This window comes from Myotis yumanensis, unplaced genomic scaffold (assembly GCF_028538775.1).
Source record: "Myotis yumanensis isolate MYYU_CA2020_CCGP unplaced genomic scaffold, mMyoYum1.0.hap1 SCAF_1, whole genome shotgun sequence".
Taxonomy (NCBI): domain Eukaryota; kingdom Metazoa; phylum Chordata; class Mammalia; order Chiroptera; family Vespertilionidae; genus Myotis; species Myotis yumanensis.
The window spans coordinates 92,017,631-92,045,168 of record NW_027223752.1 but is presented as its reverse complement, the minus strand read 5'-3'; the positions used below and the strand labels follow the sequence as shown (position 1 = coordinate 92,045,168).

The 27,538-nt window shown below is 38.4% G+C and overlaps 1 protein-coding gene across 3 annotated transcripts in view; it reads right to left on the bottom strand.

Moving 5' to 3' along the window:
- AKAP6 (A-kinase anchoring protein 6) overlaps positions 1–27,538 on the bottom strand; it is a 487,918-nt gene that overhangs the window by 83,358 nt on the left and 377,022 nt on the right. For all 3 annotated transcript variants that reach the window (XM_070427710.1, XM_070427731.1, XM_070427721.1), the window contains exons 10-11: positions 7,498–7,644; positions 4,242–4,466 (exon numbers count right to left, since the gene is read on the bottom strand). In XM_070427710.1, coding sequence (XP_070283811.1) covers positions 4,242–4,466; positions 7,498–7,644 — 372 coding nt within the window. The remainder of the gene's footprint in view (positions 1–4,241; positions 4,467–7,497; positions 7,645–27,538) is intronic.

Here is a 27,538-nt window from a genome sequence, read left to right as displayed (position 1 = left end):
ACTGAGCTGTAGAGTCAGACGGCCCTGGATTTAAAACCTAATTCTGTCACTCACTATAAGTGACCTTGGACACACGAAACTTAACGTCCATCCATGTGCCTCTTTCCATATCTGCAAAATCAGGATCCTCATACCGACTTGAGAGGTTGCTATGAGCCTTAGGTGAGATGCATGTATTTACACAATGGAATATTATACAATTGTCAAATTAAGTGAATGATAGCCATACTTGGGGACATAAATAAATATTGGCATTACAATATTAAATTTAAAAGGAAATCCTAAAAGTAACACAGCATGATATCTTTTAATAAAGTTAAAAACAACTAAAATTAAAATATCATTCCCTGTCAAAGGAAAGCAAGTGAAATCAAGACTCTGGGTCCAGGAACATGATTACCTTAGGTGAGAAGAGCAGAGGATGGACTTGGGTTGGGAAACCATATGGTGAGGCGTCCCTTACAGCTATAGGCAGTTAGACAGACATGAGCAGAGCAAGGACCATGGGCCAGGTTCAGGTCAGCAGGGCAGAAAGCCCTGTGTGCCTAGTAAGGGGCAAAACTGGGAAAACAAGAACCTTGTCCCTAGTGCAGTGATGGCGAACCTTTTGAGCTCGGCATGTCAGCATTTTGAAAAACCCTAACTTAACTCTGGTGCCGTGTCACATATAGAAATTTTTTGATATTTGCAACCATAATAAAACAAAGATTTATATTTTTGATATTTATTTTATATATTTAAATGCCATTTAACACAGAAAAATCAACCAAAACAATGAGTTCGCGTGTCACCTCTGACACGCATGTCATAGGTTCGCCATCACTGCCCTAGTGGGACCTTTCCTATCCTAGCATATCGCTGGTCATGAGGTGTAGACACCCTGACCTTTTCCTCCCTAGAGATAACATCGAGGCCTCATTTGTATTTCAGCTCCAGGCCCAGAAAAGCAGCAAAACCAGACAAGTGACACCTTGGCTGCCTCAGGAACAGCTGTATTAACTAATGACTTCCTGCTCTAGAGCCGACCAACCAGTAGAGGCCATGGCCCTGAAAGAGCACACCTGGAAAGCTGATGACTATTCCATTGAGACCTCCCTAAGATTCTCACCTGCAAGAGAGAGATAAATACCCTCAACACCAAGGACCCAGCTCGATTTCTCTCCCAGGGGAGCACACTCCTTCCCCTTCTTCTTCCCCCACAGACACTATATCCCCTAAACTCTAAGGGACCCCAGGAGACTTGCAACCAGGGGAGCAGTGGGCAGTGGCAGCTCCTCCTGAGCTAACCCCCTGGACCTGTCTCCAAGGCCCCTGTTCTCTGACTTCCCAGTGAGCTAAAGCAGCCCCACCTCGGCTCTCCTGTTGCTTTTTCTAAACGCTTGCTTGTTTCACTGTCCTGAGTGTGGTTTTGTTGCAGCCAATAAATTCTTGCTTCCTTTGCTGCCCTTTGCCTCTTGACTGAAATCTTTCCTTCAAGGAGATAAGTACCCAGGACTTAGCATCTTGCCAGTAACCTTACCCTCATGGTCTTACCTTTTGTTTGGGGTAGGAAAGAATCTGAATTTATTATATTATTTTTTAAATAGCTAAATAAATAAGAGTGGGGTATAAGAGCAGTTAGTTTAATAAATAGTGACACTAGCAACATAAAAATGCTCTAAGGAAAAATATCTTTGAAGAAAAGAAGTAAAATAGCAAAAAGCATGTGATAGTCTCTGGTACTTTTGAAATTAAAATTCTATGATTATTTTCAGGCCCTAAGAAGCACATGGTAAATAATGAATTAAGTGTAGTGAATATTCCCCTTATGGTTAGAAAGTGTTAGCAAATCATTAGGACTCCTAGGAGCTATCTAATGATCTAGAAGTCTAGCATGGCTTCCCTCTGTCTCTCTTTCCATCTTTTAAACTCTTTCACATTTCTTACTAGGACCTAGCTGAGAATGATGTCGATGACACTATACAAAGCTAAAACATAAATCTAATGTCCTTTGGAAGCATTAGCTAAATTAATGCAGAACTGCTTATGTTTTCATCTATATATATAAAAGACCAGTGACCAAAAAGTGGAATAACTGGAATGACTGGTTGACCAGTTGCTATGATGCACACTGACCCCCAGGGGGCAGATGCTCAAAGCAGGAGCTTCCCCCTGGTGGTCAGTGTGCCCCCCACAGTGGGAGCGCTGCTTGGCTGACCAGGATAAGCAGCTGCTCAGAGGGTGGGTCCACAGCCTCTTGGTTGACCATCCATGCCTCCCACCAGTGCACGAATCCATGCACTGGGCCTCTAGTTTATAATAATAGCAAATGTAAAAAAAAAAAAGTTGATTTCAAATATCTATGTATGAGATATGTGGGTAGAAAGGTAGATATAGAAATATCTATAATAACAAATGTCCTGTTACTGTTTCTAATTATTATGTGACATTTTTGAGCTTATGTTAAGATATTTTGACCCCTTGCAAATGCACCATTACAAAAGTAGAAATGATAGTTTACATATGTAAACTCGTTATCCTGTGAGATAAATACTAGCAGCATCCTATTTTATAGATGAAGAAACTGATGCACCAAGCGATCATACAAGAAACATGGCCAAGATTACACAACTGGCTGGGGCCATTAACCAGTTCACTAAAGCTACAATATAGATACCATACAGAAAATACAGTGGGGCCTTGACTTACGAGTTTAATTCGTTCCGTGACGGAGCTCGTAACTTAAAGTGAACGAGTGAGACACGTGATGCTGGGCTGATGTTGTGGCGTTCACTGTGACATTCGCTGCGCCAACTAGCAGTGGGGTATCTGAAGCTGGCTCATAACCCGAAAAAAATCGACCGAGAGACGGCTCATATCTCGAAAAACTCGTTAGTTGGGACACTCGTAAGTCAAGGCCCCACTGTAATGTTATTTCACAACATCCTGCCTACTAATAACCAGGATGCTTTATAAGGTACATGTTAAGTTCAATCAACACAGAGGGAAATATCTGAAGATTCCACCTCCCTGTAACAGGAGTTAGTTAGGGTAAGACAAGTAGAGATGAAATAACAAATCATCTGGATATTGGATTTTAGACAGTAAAACCCATCTGCCTTGACAAGAGGCTATCTTTTAACTGCCAGTTTGGTCTTGCCAATTCAATGGCAGAAGAGGAGGTTTTCAACCAAAATAAGCTGTAGGTATCAGTTTCGTGGGAAGCACTGTGGTCTCACCTTTGAGGGTGGTTTCTCTTGGACTCTGCTGGTGAGCAAGGTGGCCCTGCCTGTCTGGCAGAGGGAAGGTGAGCCAATGTGACTATTTCTAAATTCCCTAATAGATTGCTGGAAGACTGCAGGGCACAGGGTGTGAAATGAATAAAACCTGGTCCTGGAAGGCCTTGTGAAGAAACAGTTGCTTGGTCCCAAGAGATTCTTTCTTCCTTAGTTTTCCCCTTTCTCCTCTTTAAGAACTTCCATGTCACAAGGTTTCTTGCTACCAAACTCATATTCTACAATCCCAAAGCTTCAGGCTGACACCACCAAGAGCCCAGACAATGACTGCCTTACGAGAGGGTTCAAGCAGTCCAGGCCAGCCTGGGCAGCAAGGGAAAACATCTGAATTTTAAACTGTTTTTGAAAAATTATTGTGTAGACCACGGAAACAAACAGGGGGACATGCTCTTCTTCATGAACATCCATACAGTGAACACACACACAGCTGCATTACTAGGGTTGGCATTTGTCTACGATGGAATATGCCTATCATGTAGGAACCTCTTTCACTTGATTTCTTCCCTCCATGAGTAGTTGATGCTTTCATATGTAAAAAGTAGGTTTCCTTTTGTTAGCATTAATGGTCATCAGTTAAATCATGTGCTTTTATCGTATCAATGTACAGAAGTAATTTTAGCCACATTATTTATAGAACATTTAGGTCTGCCTTTCAAAATTATCATGTTTAGTGTTTTCTGGTCTGCTTTTAATTTATCAAAGCCGCCCCTCCACAAGCACTGCACAAAACACACCAGCAGCAGCAGAGCTCCCCCCATCCAATGAGTATTTGATACGCTTAACGTTCATCTTTATACACACAGGCGCTGGCACATAAGAAATGTGGAGGGTGTCTATAAATTCAAGGAAACATTTAAGTGCACAGTGATACATAGATACATGGGTATAATACTTTATGTACTTGATAAATATTTCATCCCTACCATAAAGAAAGCTTTTTATCAACTCTGATTGTTTTTTTATTACCTGAAAGTATTGCAGTTGTTTCTCAGCACTCATTGTTCCTTCCTTTTCTTGTCTCAGACAGGAATTGAAGATGAAAAGCTCTGTATCTCTCAGCCACCCTTTCAGCTCTTTGATCCTGACCTCCAGCTGCCTTACCAGGCTTCCGCTTTCAGGAGAGAGCAGGTCACGTGGCCCCGACCCACGGGGCCCTGCCATTGTGTCCTGGATCTTCTCTCCCAGCGTTTTCTAATGCATCAAATTATAAACAAATACAAAAATAAAAAACACCAACAAAAGTAAAAACACAGATTAGCTTGGGCACCAAAACCGTATCACAGTTTGGCTGGTGACACAAACCCCTGGAGGGTGTCCAGCCACACCTGTCATCTCACCACTAACATTCATTCAGATTAGTTCCCTGTTCCATTTAGGATTTGAATTCTTGCGCAGTGTGTGTTGTTCTGACTACCACTAGTGGCTTAAGAAGACCTCAGTCACTTAGAGTTTCCTTTAACAGAAAGGAGATTTGACCCAAAAGTTCACCATGGTCACTGATAAAAATTCATTTGAATTCTCATAATGCAAGTTTGTAGTAAAAAATTCTCTGCATAAAATTTTCAGGAGATAGAAGTCTGAGTTTAATCAATGTACTAAAGAGGCCAAGAGAGGATTGTGCATGAAGAATTAAATTTCTTTTTTTGGTTTTGTTTAGTACAATTCACCAAACCATATGATGGAGGGCTGTTAGGAAGGGGTAGGCTCCTTGGTGCTGTTGTTCATTTTAGCTGACGTGGAAATTGGACAGGCCCACAATTTTCCCCACTTTGCATTTGTGGGTGCTAGACTTTCCAATATATGTATTAAAATCAGTCCCAATCCACGATGCTAGTGCCTTCTTCGATTAACTACTCTGTCATGAAGGTGGAGTCAGGGAGGGCTTTTTTGTGTTGTTTTTGTGGAAAACACTCCCTTTGGAGAATCAGCAGGAGTTAATCTATATTGACGAATTAAACCTAAAAAATAACCTTTAAAACACAAATAAAATTAAGTCAACAAACATTCAACTGCTGTGTAGTGTTCTGTAAATACCATCTTTAGGAGATCATAACAGAAAAATAACCTTTCTTGCCAACACACTTATATTTTCATGGTGCAAATATTGATAATTTGAAGACCCTCAGTAGAATCCAGATTTAGCTATTGTTTTTATGCTGTAACAAAAGTAGCAGCAGGAGGTGAAATCAATGCCCTTGGAGGGTAGGGTCACAAAAAAGAATTTATTGCCACTTTTTTGTTCTGGAACAGTTTGCAATCATAAATTCTTCATAAACAGAATACTTCAGAGAATGGTCCGTCTTCATAAATATACGACAGAGGACATCAATTTCATTTAATTCACAATTTGTGTCAGCACAGCAGATGCCAATGCCTGCCTTGATAGGGTTGTTTAATATGCAATTGAGACAGAGTAATATGCAGCACAGGGGACAAAATTTCACAGATTAAACTGTACGCACCACTGACATTTCATTCTAATGTATTTCCATTCCACACTGTTCACCTTAGATGAAAGTAATATTAAAAACCATATCCCTCTATTTTACTATTGTTAGAAGTTAAAATCCTTGTCTTTAAATTTTTTTTCATGCCAATTAAAATGTAATCATGCCAATTAGAGTGGCAGGCCTGGTGGTGTTAGTGTGGCACAGGTTTTATTCAAACCTTCCCTCCATCCTTCTCGCTCCCTAAATCATTACACAACTCTGCATATTGTATTCAAATGGTGTTATTGTCAAAATGGCAACCATTTTTAAGGTCTCTGACTCATAAAGAATAACTAAATATTCTGTATTTAATGTTATGTTGATTTAAATTTTTGTCGAGAAAGCAATATACATGACATGCTTTAAACAATTTTCAAAGAAAGATTATTGCTAGTTATTGATCAAATTAGAAAAAGATGTAGTTCTATTTCTATATAACCAAACTATTTCTTTATCAGGCACCTAAAGTTGCTGTCCTTATTTAGGAAACAATGTTTTAAAATGTCCCATATTTCCTCTGTAGGAGATCAAGGAATTCTGTAGAATTTAGAAGGTTCTGATTTAAATCACCATATGACAATGTGAAAGCCATTAATTACTATTAAAAAGTAATGTAACAATAGGTCAGAGTAAAAACTTTTAACATTTTAAGTTACTTTGCACACTCGCAGAGTGTAGTGAATTTAGATGAGAAAGCGGGGATTAAACTCTCAGCTTTTTAATCACCTAGATTAAGCTCAGCAGAAACTGAGCACTGGCACTCCTCCAAGTCATCAAGGTACACGGAGAGCTTTTAATTCAAAATATTTTTGGAGCATTATTTCTTTAAAAATTAAAAAAAAAGACAGGAAATGGAAGGCATGCAAAATTAGGCTCCATAACTGACACCACCCATACTTAGCTATTATAATTAATCATTTAAGTAATTGACAAATTTAGCTTACCCTTGATTTGAAGTGAAGGCAATTTAGGAGAGAAGTTGATGAAAAAATACTGTTTAACCTCTCTCTCTCAGCTGTCTTCCACAAAAGGACAGCACTGCCTCCTGCACAGCCATCCTGGCCTCTGGCTAACGGAGCCTCTATATTGCCTTTTTGCCAGATTCTTGCATCTCAGTCTTTGGCTGAGACCCAGCCCATCATTGCGTGAAATGAATTACATGAAACTTTTTTTTTTGGCTTTTGTTAAAAGGGAGCTGGAAATTGAGGCACAAAACAGAGACCAATTTAATTCTGCAATTCAGATCTGGGTCAAATTTGCATCTTTGTTTTAGTGGCTTTCGGGCGACTTGAAGGTTGTAGTGACAACTGCACTTTCCACCGGAAGGGTCCAGGAAAGAGTTAAACAGTGATGTCTCTAACATGTACCTTCAGAATAAATTCTATTAACGTGCATTCAAGCATGACAGGCAGTGTATATCAGATATACTGTATTATCGTTGACTTGGTGCATACCCATAATACATGGCATATTTTACTTACTTTTTTATGTATTAAAGAACCAAAATTATTAAAATCTGAGAGGAGACAAGCTGAGAGTAAAAAAAAAAAAATCAACAGAAGAGGAAAAGCAGTGTTTTTCAGCCATAATAGCATGATAGCTTGTTTGAAATGTAGGTAGTGAATTGAAAGAGAGAGATATTTGTGCCTCAAATTAGAAATCAGACAGATAGAGTACTTTACTACACAAAAAATGTACACATAACCTACAAACAGTAATAAAAATGCAAATACCCCAAGCAGTTCCCATTTTTCATTAATTGAATCCACTTTTTCAAGGAGATCATTTGGTAGTAAAACGCCACCTTTCTTCAAAGATTCCACCTTACTCAGCAGCTCTGTCTTTTTCAGGCCCCGGATGGACATTTCCACGCTGTATCGCTACAACAAGAAGAGAGAGGGTCTTAGATAGTCTTTGAGCACAGCACTAGTGATGCTCATGGGGGTTAAAAGTTTTTGTTTCCAAGAATATTTGTGAGGAGACTAAACTTAAATAACTTGAGTAGTGGAGGAACATTGCTGAAGATAGTTACAAATATATATATTACTCACACATACACGAACATCCAAGTTATTCATTCCATGTAGTTGACTAAGATTTATGTATTTTTAAACTAAAGTTCACACACACATTTGATCTCCAATTTAAAATATTCTGAATAGGAAAATACATGGTCTAAGTAAGGGGAGCTAATTTTCAGCTAATTTTGGTCAACATTTGGCTCCAGAGTGCTGCCCATCTGCCATCTCTGCCTCCAAAGGTACAAATAAAATCATCCCTCAAGATTGTGTGACTTCCTCCTTATCCTATAAGTTCTCTGAATTCGCAGTTAAGATTTTGTTTTCATTTTTCTTTTACTTAAAAACTCTGTGTCGGCTTGGAGATGGGGTACATCTAGAGAGGAAAAAGAAAACCAGTGATTTAAGAATGGTTACAAATCTATGCTTCCTTATTGAATACTGTAAAATGTTCTCAAACATCCCAATTGACTACAGAACCCTCTCCCCCAACATACCTTGTATTCCACCACACTGCCAAGTGAGTCTCTCCTAAAAGATGTTTGCTACAGATAACGTAGGTGCTACTTAATATGACAGTTACCATGGTGATTCTCTTCAAATAACTACTTGGATAACTTCATAGTGAGAAAGTCCTATATGATGAACAGCTATAGATGACTATGGCTGTAGTTGTTAAATATATACATAAAGACATCTCTAAGAAGAAAAACTAAATTCTGGTTAAAATATTAAACAAATTCCACAATTTTGGCACATTTCAAAAATATAATGATAATCCCAAAATTTATTTCATTGAGGCATAAAGTCAGGCCACTGACAGTGTTACTCCATTGCCCTGACTGAGCTGAGATGAGGCTTTATCAGATCTAATAAGAAAAGCATTTGTCTGAGCAAAGTAGCAAATCAGCAAGTTCAAAACTTGCCCAAGCAGTTGGTTGATTTTATTTACCTTGAAAACATGATATTGTGTCAGATCCCAAATTAAATACAATTGGAAACAGCTTAAAGAAAAAGAAGGTGTGAAATCCTTGTTTCGGTTAATAGATCCTCAGCATTTGCATGCAAATGTTTGCATATTTTCTGGTTCATATTTTAATCTTTCATTTGCACTAAGCATGCACATTATTTGTATTATGTAAACTTCTCCAAATGTTAGTCATTTGTGGCGCACAGAACAAAATATTTTAAATAATGTGATTGGAAGCATTTCATGGTATTAACGAATGTTGATCAGGGTGTCAGAGTATCCAAAATTACATGAATATGCATGATGAAAAAAATTAAGGTTTGCTTTAGAGCGCTTTCATCATTTGGCCTGTGATACCTGGGACATTCTGATTGTGCTTTCTAACAGCAGACAATTACCAGGAGCACGTTACTTCAACACAGAAAAACCAATGTCCACTCGAGCATGCTGGACCCAACATTGAACAAGTATTCTAGAAAGCTACATAGTGTTTTATTTGTTAGAGCAACGATTGGAGGAGAGGGCAATCTGCTTTCTGTAGTCAGATACCCATCCAAAGATGATGCTGCTAACAAAGATTTACATGATAATATGGGGAACCAGCATTCCAGGCAGGCAGAAGAATCCTAGTCAGATCTTTAGCTTATGCCACGCGCACTAACTGGCAGAGGGAGTGCTCCAGCTGTGTCTCCCGGGAGCGGCCTGGACTAGTTATCACATTCACCTATGACAAGCTCACCCCCAGCTTTACCCCAACTTGGAACAGCTCCTACACAGCAGATCAATCAAGAAAGAAAACAGTTTAGATGTGTCCCATAAACATGACAGTCTTGTAATAATAAAACTACAAAAAGCAATTAATTTCATTTTAGACATAAAATAATTTTCTCTGTGAAATGTAGTAAAAGTAGTCACTGCAACAGCTATTATAGAAGGTTATTACATTTAAAAAATAAACAAGTGTCTTATGTATGCTCTCTGTTTTGTCACCATGTAACCTACTGTATAAACAGCCTGATGAAAGATGTGATTGATGGACAAAGCCTTCAAACTATAAAAGCTAGGAGAATCCAGCTAATTGTTAGATGTATGGGTAAATGGGCATGAAAGGTACTAGAATGTCCTGTAATTTAAGGTGAAAATGCTTACTATCTGAAGCGCTCTGAAAGCTGAATCAGATATGATTTAGGGCCTTAAGCTGTATATGTAATGATGCCAGAAGGGTTACATTTGTGTTGATGTTGGTATGGCTTTGCTCTTCTCTCTCCATCTCCTCAGAAGCATTAGACAGGGGGAATCAACCACCAGCTCTCTCAGTTCTTGATCATCCTATCAAGTAGGGCTACTTTCTCCTGTGGTGAGAAGATCATTTAATCTTCATATTAATTTCACCCACAGCAGTAAGTGAGTGAAGGCTGCCCCACTGTGTCCTGTAGTCTGTGGATGTTGTGATCTAGACTACTCTTCAATAGCCAAAAATGAGCAGCAAAGCTAAAGTTAGATGGCTTTTCTTGAGTGCTAAGGTAAATAAGCATCCAGTATTTAATTTCCCCACAGCACCTGTGCTGGGCTTCTCTGTCTAGTCAAAAATAAAATATACTCTATTGAAAGGGCATATTTACATTATTAAGTGTATTTGCTTGGCCAATTTAATTTTGACTGCCGAAGCCTCCTAATAGATATGTGAATGATCTAAATTAAAGACACAGGCCACTCCCATTCCAAATGCCACTTCTGTGTGTATACAGGATATATAAAGAAAACTTTAAAAAACAGTTCAAAATAACCACAAACACTAGATTGCTGTTTTAACTAAGTACTAAAGAAGTTTTTAGAAAATTTGTACTCCGTACTTACTTTTTAAAAGCACAAATGCCAAAATTAAATTATAAAACAAAGCCAGCAAAAATGGGGATTTCTGAAGTAAATATAATTAGCAATGCACGAAGACTTGATTGAGATAACTTTTTTGACAGTTCTGCTAAAGGCTTTTTTCCCTCTTAAAACCCTTTTTTTTTGTTGTTGTTAAAAATCACATCGCAAATTCTGCCCAAATGGAGACTGGAACAATGCCTTGAAACAGTGTTAATTGTCACCATGGAAACCAGAAGAATAAGCCATTTTGAAACTGGTATAGAAGGCACACATTGAGCAACTCAAGCATTTTCCTGCCTCCCTCAATGTTAAAGAACAAGATGCCTTGTCACTGTGAGGTCAGAGAAAGAAAGCATCATGAAAGGGTTATAGATGCTCACTGTCTAGTAAATAAAAAAATAAAAAATAAACTGCATCCAGCTAATGCTGTAAGATGCTACCCAGTGAATCTTTTTGAAATAGAAAGATCATCAAAAGATGGCCAAGATTGGGGGATAGATTCCACCTAAGCAAAACTTCAGGGCTATATTATGTGAACCTTGCCCCCAAAGCTCCCTGGGAATTCTACTGTTGTAATAAAACTTCAGAAGAGGAAAGAAAAAAGGCAGCATGATGGAATTCAAAATAATGCTCTAAAAGCACACAGAGAGATTAAGACATCCATTGTAAGACTTTTGTATGGTGCTTCTGTTGGTTATGCTGAAAAGAGACCAGACATTGCTGAGTGGAGAGTGAAGTTTTGGCTACAAGAAACACAAGAATTAAACCAAAGAATTTTCTCCATTATTAGAACAGGGCTCTCAGATTCTGTGTCTTCCGGATTTGAGTATTTACATCGTATAGTATATTTTAACTGGGCTTTATGTGACTTTATATCAGGAAGCGTTAAAGCAAAGAAAATGATCTAGTTATTACAGTGACAGATATAATAAAAAAGATACTTGAATATCTTTCCCAGTACAAAATAATACCACAAACACCTATATATTCAACGTAATCCCATAAGCACACAATGGATAGATAGATAGGCAGACAGACAGAGAAAATACACTGAGAAAACAAAATGTATTTTGGTCTATCAACTAGAAAGCATATGCTAGGAACACACCAAAACACCAAACTACTGGCAAAATTATGCGTCAAAAAATATGCATTTTTGCACAAAATGCAGGGATGTCTCTGTCTATGACTCTGATATTGTGTTTTCTGGCTAGTGTTTGCCCTCCTCATGTGAGGCTTCATGGTGGCCCCTCAGCAAGTCCATGCCTAATGCCATTCAGTGGTGAACAAAGAGTCTTTTTATATGAAAGTCCAGACCCACAGCTCAGCTGTAATGCCGAGTGCGGGATCTGCTTTGCAGCAGCTCCTGTGCTGCCCCCTTTTTCAGAACACAGTCCTGCGCTTCCCTTGCAAGTGCTGCTTCGCGGGAGCTCACCTCCCCAACACTTCGGGAAGGTGTTCAAGCCTGAAGAAGAGGGTTCAAGCTCAAGACAAATAATAGTCCTTATTTCTTGCAAACTCCTTGTGTTTTACCATTAGCGATTTAGGGCGAATAATTGCAGAGAGAAATTATAGAGACTCCTACAATTGTCCTTGTAAATTAATAATAGGCTTTCTTGATTGGGATAAATTTGCTGCTGAGCCTTTGGAAAAATTAAAAAGTGCAATGTCATTTAAAATTGCCAGAACTCGCACAGCAAATTACATCTGAGGTTAAGAATTGAGTTTTCCCCCCTCTTCTAGCTTATTCCATTTGCATGATCTGGAAATCACATTACATTGGCCATGTATTGTTAATTGGACATAGATTGCATTATCTTTAATATAAATCAAACTACAAATATTAAAATGAATTGCAAATTCCCTAATAGAAGATCATAAAACAATCTTTCTAAAAGTATCTCCCATTAATAATTTAATTCCAATTATATCACTCAGAAAACTTAAGTAGGAAACCTGGCAACTTATTTCTCCAATCATTTATTTCACATAACAAATACCCAACCCTTTTAAAATAAATACCCAGCACAGAATTCATTGTTATAGAACAAAAATAAAAACACCAATAACTGCAATCTTCTCATGCTGACTTTGTGCAAAATACTGCATAAAACACCAAAGCTTTCCTGTCTTGTCCCTTCTCTACCCAAGTCAAGAGCAAGAAAAAAGTGTCCTAAACAGGGGATTTACTAAGTTTAAGAACTATTGTAATTATACTCTTTAAAATTATAAAATTGATTATTATTCTTCTATTTAAGTTTTAAAAGGTTCTCTGGTTCCTTTGATTTTTTTTCTATAAATTTGAGATATTTCTGAAGCCTTTGCATGGCCTTTAATGAGTTTATATTAAATATTTAATACTGTTTAGAGCATACCTACTACTACCAAAAACAGTTATATTCCCAGCAGTCCCACTGTTTCAGGCAGAGGACTTGATTGATCCTCCTAGCCTGAATTGAGGAGAATGAAAAGAAGCAGTTGGAAAATAGCTGCAATCATTTAATGCAGATGACCTCTGACAGCCTCACAGCTCTTCTATCTGAACAGAAATTTGCATGGGGTCTCTGTGCAGAGGAACAATGTAACCTAAATGGTAGACAATCTTTATTCTAATGAAGTGGGTGTCAAGGTCAATGTAAAACTGCAATGATAAATGGTGCACCACTAGGCAAGAGAAGTTGCATAGGCATTGTAGTGCTTTCACATTAATTGAAGACTGAAATGCACTGCGTGAAAAGCACAAGCCCCTCTTTTCACCATAATGTGCTAATACGCCAATGCAGAGATGATTTCTTCAAGATGCTTGCTGTTGACACATGTCTTATTGCAAAAATAACGCAAATACGAAATTATGGTACAAAATGGGCATTTTTAGAATTTAGCTTTTTCCTGGAATAGAATTACAAAAATCTAAATAAAACTTCCCCAAACAACATCCTGACACCTAATGTAATTCCTTTGATCCCCTCTTCTTTTCTTTTTAGACCTGTCTTTAATTAGTTTCAACCAAGCAACCTTTTAGAGAACTCTTTGCTGGATACTCACATACTGAACTGAGGAAAGAAAAATCATCCACATATTATTTCCTCCCTCACTTCTAAGTTTTCTGTTTAGTCTGTAGTTAAGATCTTCAAGTATTGTAATGAAAAGCTTATGTTTGTTAAAGAAAATAACTATTTTCTAGTGCAAGAACTAAAAACTATAGTTCGCCATTGCCAAAATAATGGCACAGCAATAATTACATCATTACTTCAGTTGTTCTAGCAATTGGTGGCAGACGATATTTTTCATTATATAAAAATAAGGATAGTAAGCTGCTTAAAAAATCCTGATCTACTTATGCCTTATAAAGGGGACATTGTTTGCTAATCTACTCATTAGCAACCAACCATTTTCACTTCATCAATTAAACAGGAAATGGAGTTGCACCATTAGTTTCACAATTTGCTAAAACACTGATAAGAGCATATTACTAACCATTTGAGAAACATTTCCAGGCTCAGGGTATTATATATGATAAACTTGATGCGTTTTTATGATGACTTATAAAATTTATTCCGGTAAACTCTGTGATGTAGCTACCTTTTCAAATATAAGCTTTCTGCTACAAATAGACTTTAATAACAGAATTACAGTTATACTAGTCAGGAATGGTAGTTATCTTGGTCTGTAATCCTGGTGACTGACTATATGCTATTGGTATGATTTACTATAAAATAGATGATATTTCTAGTTTGCAACTCTGATGTAAAAACAAACTGTCTCAAATAGAAACCAACATTCCTGAAATGGTAATTCAGAGGAAAAAAAATCTCAACTCGAAGGGAGATAGTGAAAAAGAAAAAAAAAGTTACTGATGAAACTGTTTAAAAAACTGTACAGCTTCATCTGTGTGTGATTTGTCAGGTCTGAAGCTTTGACGTGCCCAAGGGGCAGACCCCAGCGGGGAGTAGGCTGCCGAGCTAAATAGCTGTGAAAGAAGTCTTAATGTAGGATGGAATTCAAACTAACCTTGACATGACCTCAGGAAAAATATGCAAAAAGTAAAATGAATGCACTCTGCAAGATACATCCTAATTTTGTGGTGGAGCTGGTTAGTTTTACAAACATAACTGAGACCTTAAAAGAAAAACAGAAAGCTAGTAAAGGGGGAAAACTTTGAATTCAGGCAAAAATGTAAGCAGGCATGATGTGTTACTGTGAAGGCATGTGAACCATTTGGAAAGAATCCAAATAAAAACCCACACCGAACAATATTATTGTCAGCCTGTCTATTCAAGAAAATTGTTGGGTTTTTTTTAGGTTGAATATAAATGACACAAAGCCAAGATTACATCATTGCATTACAAAGTCTGTGTGGCTTTTAGCTGAACAAGTCCCATGGATCTGTTGGTTTAGGACAGTAATTCAGTAAGGAGGTTTTAATGTGTTATTTTTCCTCCAGGGTCAATAAAAAATAGAGGAATTTAAGCAGGAAATATCAAGGGTGCTCTCTAGTCTAGTTCTTGCTTTTGATCTGTATTTGCTAAGCCAAACTCAAATTTCAGTTGATGCACTGAGTCTTGATTTGACTTCATTATAAATTTTGCATGTTTTGAAGTGATCAACTTAGGAAGCAGGCATTCATTGTAACTCCCTGGCCAAGAACTGGCTAACTCATTGGATATATGGAAATTTTAATTGAGTGTCAACTTGTGTAAAAATTCAATCCTATTACCTTCTCAATGCAATTTTGTAGCAATACCAGTTATTTACTACACTACTAACCAGATTTTAAACATAATTAAATTGCTTAGAACATACACCCAAAATCTAATGACTTAAATCCCTACAGCAAAGATGTGAATTTCTGGACCCGGTATATGTGCTTCTATTAGATTTTCATAAGCCTAAAGTGAGTAGAAATACTCAATCATTTAGAAGCACAGAAGCACACGGAGTTCTGCTGAGAACCTGTTGAACAAATATCAAGATCACTGCTTAATGGCTATGTTATGCTAAGGGCTTCTCTCTGGTCTACTCTTAATATTTTTATTAGTGACATACATAAGTAAAATACGAATACAGCATGTTGATCAGAATGCCAGATTACACTAAAGTCACTGATCAATAAAAAATAATATTTTAGCTCAGAGATCATAAACTCAAATATCTACTGGTAGTAGTATACCAGTAAACTGGCTGGGGGGTGGGAGGAGCCCTGATTTGTAGTGTTTGCTGATTTCCCAGGTGGAAATACTCCCACCATGGCACGTTCCAAGTTACCAAGATTCCAAGCTACCAATAGTTGCTACTACTGGCAAAATTCTTGAATATTTAGTAATCAGCTCTCAAAAGCAAGTATTAGCCAGCTCCAGCACCCCACTACCTAGATCAGGGGTCCTAAAACTACAGCCCGCGGGCCACATGCAAATACAAATATTGTATTTGTTCCTGTTTTGATTTTTTACTTCAAAATAAGATATGTGCAGTGTGCATAGGAATTTGTTCATAGTTTTTTTTTAAACTATAGTCCGGCCCTCCAATGGTCTGAGGGACAGTGAACTGGCCCCCTGTTTAAAAAGTTTGAGGACCCCTGACTTAGATGCTAATGTAAAGTAGTTGAACAGAGCATAGATATACTGTCTTTAATTTTTCATCTTCGAACTATTGCTAGTGTCATCGAAAAAGACAACTATTTTTTCTACTAAAAAAATAAATAAATGTGATGATTACCAACATTTGATCCCAGTGAAGGGGAAATAAGCAGAAGAAGTATGGACTGTTGAGGATAAGAAAACTCAATTTTCATCTAAATGGGGCAACCACTAGCTCTGCTGACTAGAACTGGAAACAGTTATTTACAGAGTCAATGACTGTTCCCTCCTCACCCTCCCACCGCCCCCACCCCCCAAAAAATATACAAAAACTGCATAAAGAATGGATTCAATTATCTTTAGGTTCAATGAACAGACAGTGAAAGGTAAATGTAAAAAAAAGAAAAGAAATATGATTGGGAGCTTGAATGAGAAAAACATAATAGGGTCAAGAATAAGAACGGTAACAGGTAGATCAGCTTGATTATGGTTTACTAGACCCAAACCTGCAGTCCTGGTTCTGATTGGGTTCCATTTTTCAAGAGGGAGCTAGACCATGGATCAAATGTACAAAGGAGAGCACTCAAGGGAGGGAGAAGATTCAACACTTCCCCGAGGAGCAAGATGTGAAAGAAGCTGAGGTATTCAGCAACGGGGTAAATAGGAGTTGAAGATGAGAGAAGAAAAGAAAGGCTATGTTAGCAGACTTTAAATGTTTAGAGGACTTTTACACAGAAAATATTAACCTGTTTTGTCTGACCTCAGAGGTCAGGCATAGGATCAACAACTGAATAGAGGAATGTAGCTTGGGCAACAATGAATTCCCATTCACCAGCAGTATTTAGGCAGAGACCAGAAGTCAACCTGATTGGGTATTTTATGGGTTAATGAGGCATTGAATTAGGATTGGCCTAGAACCCTGGTCGGCAAACTGCGGCTCGCGAGCCACATGCAGCTCTTTGGCCCCTTGAGTGTGGCTCTTCCACAAAATACCACATGCGGGCGCGCATGTACAGTGCGATTGAAACTTCGTGGCCCATGTGCAGAAGTCGGTATTTTGTGGAAGAGCCACACTCAAGGGGCCAAAGAGCCGCATGTGGCTCGTGAGCCACAGTTTGCCGACCACTAGGATAGGATCTAAAGTTCTCTGCTTCAGAGAGTTGAGCTTCTTTGTGCCCACATTCACCATAACAAACACATTATTATGTGTGAAATAAATGCCAAGACCAAAAAACACAAAGTTAAGGAGAAGCTGTCTCTTGCTGGAAGAACAGACTCAGATATAAGATTCTCATGCAGAGAAACCTAAGAGAACAACAATGGAGCAAAGACACAACCATGTAAAATGTAAGCTATATAATCTAATCTCAAGATAGGACACAGAATGAAAAGAAAAGCCAAGGTTAACTGAAACTCTTCAAATCATCTTTAATCTGTCCTACTTTAGATAAATATTTCATTGAATTTGGGGGTATTAAATGAAACCTTTTGGATTCTTTTTTTGATAAATACTTTATAGGAAACTTCCAATTTAGAATTCATGTAGTTCAGTCTATATTTCAACATGATACTTCATGTAGATTTTTTTTTAAGATGTAAGCTTCACAAATGCTACTCTCAAAATTTTTCTGCTATCAACATAGAACTTTTGCTCACAGATATCTAAGAAATGTGTTATAACCCTTCCTGCCAGCAGTGTGGGCATAATGGCAATTTCTTCTTCATGCTATGAGACTCCATGGTTGTGCTGTATTATGTCAAAATCTGCACATCTCAATGGTTTTTCTGTGCATTCCAATGCACTTCAGTGACGATGTGCATCATTGCCATAATATATCATGACTGTTCTAATTACGATTTCATTATGATGCACCATATCTGAGCTGTTGTAATGTCATGTCAGCACATAGTAAGAATAGTTATGCAATTATATGATATCTGTTAGAGTATGCAATGTAGAATGGAAAAAAAGACATGAGAAGCAGCAATTAATGTAACGAAACTGTTTTCTCCTTTAAGAAGTTTCCTGTTTAAAAGTACTATCACTTCTCTTGTTTTCCATCTCCCAAGATAAACAAATGCCTCCAAAAACATTTATTTTTGTTTACTTGGATATTACTATATAATTTAATGGATTTTTGAAAATAAAGAAAAATGAGAAAAAAAGGGAAATCTCTGACTTCAGCTGTTCTCCATGCCACAAAAGAAGGAGATTCACCTAATACAGTGGTTCTCAACCTGTGGGTCGCCACCCCTTTGGGGGTCAAACGAGCCTTTCACAGGGGTCGCCTAAGACCATCGGAAACCACATATATAATTACATATTGTTTTTGTGATTAATCACTATGCTTTAATTATGTTCAATTTGTAACAATGAAATTGGGGGTCACCACAACATGAGGAACTGTATTAAAGGGTCGAGGCATTAGGGAGGTTGAGAACCACTGACCTAATATATGCTACAAGAAATCCAGTAAAAATTTAAGTGTAGTAAATTAAACTCCACTGTAAACTTATGTAAACTTCAAATACAATGTCACATTCTTCTATTTTCTTTGATCTCTGTATAACCATAGAACTTCTTGCCTCACCCCCTAAAACTCTATTGATCAAGCTGTATCTTAAATAAACAAACTATGATAATGAGATAAAGCAGTGATTTTCAACTGGTGTGCCAGGAGAATTTTTAGAACATGACTATTTAGTCAGGGGCACTGACCTCTTTTCCCCTAGATTTTCAAATAAAGTAATAACAACAGCCAACACAATAGCTACCTGGTGAGAATGAATCAAAATTATACCTTTATTTTTGTCATATCGGCAAAAAATATATTTTTTGGTGTGCCGCACAATTTTAGCAATTAGTTTATGCATGCAGTGAGATGAAAAGGGTTGAAAGTCACTGAGATAAAGCATAATACCATATTCACTTCCCTAAATTATGACCATAAATATTCACTTGCCTTTAGTCTATCTGCCAAAATATAGCCAAATATCTATAAAAATATAAATCTTATTATTTGTCATAAATTTGAAGAAAGGCTTTCAAAGGATGAGGGCTATGCCTTTTTTTTGGTCACCATGGAGTAGGTTGAATATTTGAGGTCTTCATAAAACACTAAGTCAATGAATAGCTTCTCAAACTAAGTGATACAGGGATTGCTATTTGTTGTTTTAATATACAATCATAGGAGAATTTATACATAAAAGCTTACCCATATCTCTATAGCTGAATTACAGAACTGTTCAATGCAAGTATTTATAATAGAAATGCTGATGAAGCCTAAACTATGGATGTATATGATTGTGCAGCAGCAGCCATCTCAAATACAGATATATTTTTAGCATTAGGAGGCACCAAGTTTGTTTAAATCTAGACTTTTTTTTACAATTGCAAGTAATGTTAATAGCACACTGTAAATGTTAAGGCTAAGTGTGCAATGTCAAAATAGATTGAATCTCTCTGAAAATTGAAAATTCAGGCTTTTCAAACGTAATCCAGATGTTTGGCTTTTATTCAGATTTCAAGAAAGAAGGAACTAATATGATATAAAATTCATACATGCATATTTCATTAGTGCCTTTTGTATCGCTGAATTAAACATTCTGAAACGTGCTTTTCCCAAATCACATAGAGTTTTAAATCAAAGCAGTTGCCAAGATGTTGCGCACCTCAAAAATAATGCCAAATTAATTTCGTAAGGAAGAGACTATATATTTCTTAAGTTAATTCTGTTGGTACTGTTTCTTCAAAGAGAATATTTTGCTTTCTCTTTGAGGATGACAAGAAAAATGAGAGGTAGAGCACTGTAGCCATTGCAGTTTATCAAAAAGATATTGCTGCAGAACATGGTCACTGTGGAAACCTATGAGAATCAGTGGATTCAATGACAGCTGAAAGCACTAGCCCCCCTATTGTCATCATCAAAAACCACCTTTTCAAGTTTTGTGCAAATGGTCATTCCTTGGGGACTGTGGACTTCAGCACTGAGAAGGATATCAGAACTCAACATGTGATCGTAGGTGTTAAGACAGAGCCAATCAAAGCATACCCACGGTTGTCTGCTCCCAAAACACAATGGAAATGCCATCATACATTTATGCATTTGTAGGGTGTTTTTAAATTTTCAAAAGGTTTTCACATCTACAACCTTAATAGATTCATTATGCCATGAGTTTTTCTTGGTGACTACCCAAATCCCCGTGTAGTAAAGTGCTTGATACCGTAGGCCATTTTTTGAGGGTATTCTGGTGTCTTCACATCAGATGAGGATGAATGTGGTTTCAGAATTAGATTAATGGTATGCTCCTACAACGGAGTGCTTAAGGTCAGGGGCCATGTGCTGTTCACCCTTCATCCACTTTAACATAGCATTATGGCTTAGACTTAGAAGGTAGTTGGGAAATATTTATTCATTTGAATTCTTCCAAAAGAAAGACCAGAGGAGTGTGTATCAGCTATAGAACTATATGCTGGGAATAGTTTTAATACACAGAAATGAGTAGTATGTGACTGTCTTCCTTATCTTTGAATTTTATTCTCAGTTGATGAAAATATCAATACAGAAATATTACTCTCAATTTTTACATAGAAAGAATGAACAAAGTTAATTGTTTGCCATGGCCAGAAATGGTTAACATAAGAAAAGCTTCTATAAAATGTATCAAAGAAAAGAGGAAGGTGACAGCAGCTCTTTAAATATTTCAGGACACCTTTTATGAGTTCAGTGTTTTCTCACAGTAATAACATTGGATCAGAATGCAAGAAGCTGGGTCCAATTTCCAACTCCAACACCAGTCTGCTATGGACTTTAAAACCTTTCTGTTCCAGCCTCCCTTTTTTTTCCCCTTTGGGGTACATGTTCATATTTACCAGAGAAAGACTTTAAGAAAATAAATTTTAGAGGTTTCAGGCTTTAAGCACTGTTTGTTGCTCCAACCTCAGAAAGCCTGTCATTTCAATGGATTGTTCTCTTTTTTGTTCTCCTACGGCAAGCCCATAGGGAAAGTTAGTATTATCATTTCTGTCTTGCAGATTAAAAATTGATACATAGAAACTAAGTGACTTGCCCAAGGTCAGTAAGATAGTACTAAAACCCAGAAATGAACTTTTCAGGAGGAATTTCAGTTTAGTTTGCTAGGCCATGCTGCTGTTCTAAAAAAAAAAAAAAAACCTTTAGATATCAGTACAGAAGTCTGAGGAAATCGGTGGCCTCTGGGAGTATAATAAATAAGATCAAGAGTGCCATTCAAAATGACTCTGGAGTGGTCAAAACACACTTAAAAAACAACACTCTGTGGCTTCAGCGGTGTATACTCATCCTGCAAACCTCAGGAGATTTTTAATAGCTTGAGGTTGAGGCTAAAAGAGCTGATAGAAGAGTTCTCACTCATAGTGATACCTGTCATCCAGAAGAACAATAGCCCACAGTTTAAAGAAGCTTTAGGGTTAAGGTGAAAATATATTAGTATTAACTAAGACTATAAAGAGCAAGTCTGAGTCATGATAACTGCTTTTGAGCACACTTTTCAAGCGATGTAAAGGAGTTTGCTATAATCATTCAAGAAAGTGTATGAGAAGAGCTTCATTAAAGAGGAACGTGTGTGTGTGTGTGTGTGTGTTTGTGTGTGTTTCCAAAATAAGGAAGAGGAAGAAGTGAAAATGTAGATAACAAAATGAAGGAATGCATAGAGTGATGGAGAGAAAGTAATCCTATATAATAAAAGGGTAATATGCAAATTGACCCAAACAGCAAAATGACTGGGAATGACTAGTCACTATGACATACACTGACCACCAGGGGGCAGACGCTCAATGCAGGACCTGCCCCCTGGTGGTCAGTGCATGCCCAAAGGGGGAGCCCTGCTCAGCCACAATCCAGGCTGACGGCTGCAAGCACAGGGGTGGTGGCCGGAGCCTCTCTGCCTCCTCAGCAGCACTAAGGATGTCCCACTGCAGCTTAGGCCTGCTCCCCGCTGGCAAGTAGACACCCCCCGAGGGCTCCCGGGCTGCCAGAGGGATGTCTGACTGCCAGCTTAGGTCTGATCCCCCGGGGAGCAGGCCTCATCCAGCAGGTGGACATTCTCCGAGGGGTCCCAGACTGCGAGAGGGCACAGGCCAGGCTGAGCCCCCACCCCCCGGGTGCACAAATTTTTGTGCACCAGGCCTCTAGTAAGTAAAAAAAGAAAATTGCAAGGGTTTAACCAGATATGGGAAACCATATCTAGTCTACAGAAAATAAATCACAAAAATTATGTAAAAATAAAGAATATTGAAGAAGAGGAAGGAAATCACACCTATAGAGGTCTTCAGTTAATGACATTCCTGAAACAATGAAATGAGAGAATATCATAATGATGACTTAAAAATTTGTGTCAGGTCTGCAAAAATTTACTAGGAGGAATGAAAAGAGGCAGAAGAACCAGGATGTGGCCATTTAGCATAGCTTACAGCAAAAACAACAAAAATAGGTACTAATATTTTGACTTCCTAGATTTTCCCTGAGCATCACTGATAGGGAGCCCTTCACTGTACACCATCTTCCCTTTGACCGCTACCTCTGCCTCTCCTCTGTGGGTGGCTTGCTCAAGATCTAAGAGAAGTCATTTCATATTTCTGTGGTCATCTGATCCATAACATAGTGACAATGATATACTCACCACTTATCCACCACAGAACTATATATATAAAACCCTAATACGTAAATAGACTGAACAGTGAAACAAACGAACAACCAAACAACCAGTTGCTATGACATGCACTGACTACCAGGGGTGCACATGGAACATGGCGGGCGTCTGCAGCAAGTGGCAGAGCACAGAACATGGAAGGCATTAGCTGTGGTGGTATGGTGGAGCAGGGGGGGGCCACACCAAGGCAGGGTGTTGGTCACTGTCATTGGAGCGAGCCTCTGGTGGTTACTGAAAATTCTTTGCTCCCCTGCGCCGTGGTCCCGCCGGGCACTCGCACCTGCTGCTGGCGCCGACCATGCTTGCACCTGTTGCCGGCACCAGAGCTGCTGCTCACACCTGCTGCCTGCGCCTGGCACTGGTCCCAATTGCCCCTGAGGGCTTCTCCTCCTCCCCTTGCTCCTGAGGGGCAATCGGGGCAGCAGCTGCTGCTCACACCCGCTGACTGTGCTGGCCCCGCTTGCACCCACTGCTGGCACCAGCCCCAATTGCTCCATACCATCAGCAAGTGGGGGTGGTGGCAGTGGGAGCGGGGCTGCTGGCAGACTGGGGGTCACAGCAGGAGGGGCCAGTCAGGGGTGCGGAGGCTGGGCCAATCCCACCCATGTGCCCACAGTAGCCTTGCAGCCCATAGTTCCTGTCAAGGTGCACAAATTCGTGCACTGGCCCCTAGTATTTTAATAAGTAATTAGATTATGTATGTACAAGGTTTCTGATCTCTATATAAATGCACCATTTTTTTTAAAAAAGCCTTCAATTTTAAAACACTTGACTTTCATAATAAAATATTTTGGTCTTTTATTCATTTGCAAGTAAACCTGGAAATGTCTCCTTTGTTTTTATTATCTATCTTAGAAATAAGGTATTGTAACAGAGTAAAATAAATCACATCTGAGTGGAGCCACTAGAAAGGTAAGCAGTATATGTATAGCCATGGACACAGACAATAGTGTGGTGGAGGCCTAGGAGAGGCAGGTAGGTGTGGGTGAAGGGGGTCAATGGAAAAAACAAAAACAAAGGGGACGTCTGTAATTCTTTCAACAATAAAGATGAATGTAAAAAAATAAAGTTCTCCAGAGAAGAAAACAGTAGACATACATATAATACATATTATATACAGGTATATTTTTCCATCTTTTAGAAAATTTATCAAGTAGGTGTTATTTTCTCCACCCTTAACAAAGGGAGAAAGGAATATATTGGTATTACCTGGTAATACTAATAACTATATCTCAAAACTTATATACACATAACCATTTAATCACTAAGTTTTATAAACATGATGACAGAAAAGGATTCATGCTAAACATTGTAATCTGTGAACCAATGAGATTGGCAAAATAACTAACAAACTAAATAAATAAATAAATAAAAATTTAAAAAATGAAATGGAAAATACATGCCCGGAATCAGCTTGCCCATTTTAAAACTTTGCTTGCATTGTTTACTTAGCTGCACAATTCTCTGTGCCTTAATTGCTCATCTGGGGATCACAGTAAGACTTCTTTCACTGAACACCTGGATGAAAGCCATTAGGATTTGCCATTGCTTTTCTACTCTTCCCCCAGTGCGTCTTCCTTGGTAAACTCCTAGGAGCATGTCGAACTAATTCCCAGATCTGAGGGTTTTCCCCCATATTGCATTCTTCTGCAATTCTATTTCCATTCTACTTATTTATATTCTATGTAGCAAGACCCAATTAAAATCTCATTTCTTCTATGAAGATGTTCTAAGAAGACCAGCAGTTATTTTCTTGTACTACACAATGTGATCTTTGCTATCATTTCATGTTTTGTTTTTTTCTAAATGAATTACGTTACTTAAGGAAAAAGATAACCTTCCTTTTATTTTGTTCTCTAAAACTCATAGTAATACCTAACAAATACTCATTGTCTCATCTTCATAGTCACTAATGCCAGACATAATCATTCCTTACTCTTTCTTACTTCTGAAGCAAAGATTGAATCATTAGGCCATTAACCCTTTGTACGCCATAAGCATCTATAGACACAAGCGAGATGAAAGCATCTTTGGACACGTGGCAGTTAACTGGTTAATTCCTAATATATGTGTCAGGGCAGATGGACACACATAATTTTAAAAAATAGGTGAGAAAAGAGAACTAAGGTAGGGAATGTCCCTGTGTTTAGGCACACAGGAAGTGATGCGAATTTTATAAATTGTTAGTTGGGTTTGACCGTAATTAGTGCAGTTTGTGAAGTGGAAAAAGCTTGCAGTCAATTTCCCCAGACATATATGAATTTGCCTTTAACCAGATAGCTCCCAGAGAAGCAGCCCCAGAGGGAACTGGGAATCAGTGTGATTGCCTGTCATCAGTCTCCCAGGATAGACTTTGAATTCAAAGGTAAGCCTGTTCCTCACCAAAATACCCGAGAGACCTTTATGGTCTTTTCCTCCTAGACGGCTAAAGGCCTTTAGCCGTATTTGCCATGACATCCAATGTGACAATTCAAATAGAAGCCAGTCAGGTACACATACTGCAACACAAGCAGAAGGTAAGCACAGGTTGTCCATATGATATGAAATGACTGCTTTTTGATGGAAGTGTAAGTGACTATATCTGTTCGATGCTGTAAAGAAATGTGAAGAGCATTTGGCAATTCTGCCTAAAGAAAAAAAGGCAGGAAAATTAAAATCTGTGGGAAATAAGACGTTGCAGAGAAAGCTGAACTCCCCTGACAGATTCAGCAAAAGACACTGTTGAGAATTCAAATGAATAGTCATCTACCACTGAATCAAAGTAAAACGGAAAAGAAAGGGTCTAAAAGGGCTCATCAAATACATATTTAGAACTACGACCTAAAATGAACCAAAAACAACGTGGCATTTAGAAATTACCTACTTTTCATGGCAGTTTTCCATATATATATATATATATATATATATATTTACTCATAAGTTTGTTTCTTTAGGCTTTGAAATTGAATTCCTAAAATTCTGATTTTGCCAGATTGCAAACTCAATTACTAATAAGAACAATCTTTTCTTTTTCACCAAAGAGAGAACCCTGAAGTGGAATGGGCCTGAGCCACTCGGTGCATCCCCCTCACTCTACAGATGCAGAAAGTGACCCTGCCCAGAAGGATGGCAGCCTCATCCAGTGCTTTGTCACAAGGATTCCCATCTCTTTCCTAACTCAGGTCTGTAGGAAGCTTAAAAATAAAAGAAAACTCAAAAGTGGATCTAGAGAATAAAATAACATAAAGACGCTGGGGCCCTGAGGTGAAGTCCATCCGTGCTTTTCAAGGGAAATTAACATGTGGAGATGTGAGTGGCAGTGGCCTTTGTCTTTTCCCGAGGAAGCTTCCGGGTCAGTTAATCCTGCTGGTACACCTGTGAGAGTGGGACTGAGTCATGGTAAAGCTCTAAGAGTGATAGTCAAGCTTCTTTTTTAAAATAAATCTACTTTGATATGTAAGTGTATGCATTTAAATATTTTAATTTTGTTTTTACTGCTTTAACTGCTTTTCTGATTTTGCAATTTATTTTCTAAGAGGGTTACTGTGAATTCATGCTTCAAAGCCAAACACAAAATGCAGGGTTCATAGCCTGATTTCAGAGCAGACAAGCCAGCAGAGCAGTGCTCAGAGCAGAATAACAGCCAAAGTGGAAAGAAGTGAATTAGATCCATTTTCTGCTTCCCTTTGGGTCCCACAAGCACAATAGAGGATAGGAGGCCACCTGGTGGTGAGATGAACCTATTAAGCATTTATGCTGCACTGGAAAGCAAGCAAGCAGGCCAACTTTGGGTTATTACAACAAACAAACAAACAAACAAAACAACAACAAAAAACCCGGAGAGCCTTGGGCAAAAGAATGATAGTCAACGGGTATTATGATAATACAACAGACATAAAACTGAATTGGAAAATCACTCAAATCTGTAGAATACTACATATTCCTAAAGTGTTGCCATAATAGTAATTATTAATACCAGGGACTAGCAAACATTTTCTCTGAAGAACCAGCTAGTAAATAGTTTAGGCATGTAGCTCATATGGCCACTATTGAAAGCACTAACCTCTGCTATCCTATATAATAAAAGGCTAATATGCAAATCAACCAAACGGCGGAACAACTGGTCTCTCTGACATGCACTGACCACCAGAGGGCAGATGCTCAATGCAGGAACTGCCCCCTGATGGTCAGTGCGCTCCCAAATGGGAGTGCCACTCAGCCAGAAGCCGGATTCACGGCTGGCGAGCGCAGAGGCGGCGGGAGCCTTTCCCACCTCCACGGCAGTGCTAAGGATGTCCGACTGACGGCTTAGGCCCACTAGGGAGCAGGCCTAAGCCGTCAGTTCAACATCCACCTAGGGCTCCCGGACTGTAAAAGGGCACAGGCTGGGCTGAGAGACACCTCCTCCAGTGCACGAATTTTTGTGCACCAAGCCTCTAGTTGTAGTATAAAACAACCATAGTCAATACACAAATGAATGCTGCTGGCTGTGTTCCAATAAAACTTTATTTAAAAAAAAACAGGCTATCATTTGTCAACCTCTGGTTCTGTATTATATATTTAGCTCATACTCTTTACCAAACATGGGACTGAACCCCTTACATACAGCACCTCACTGAATTCCAGCAACCTTTGGAGGTGGATGTTGTCCTCATTCCACAAGTTT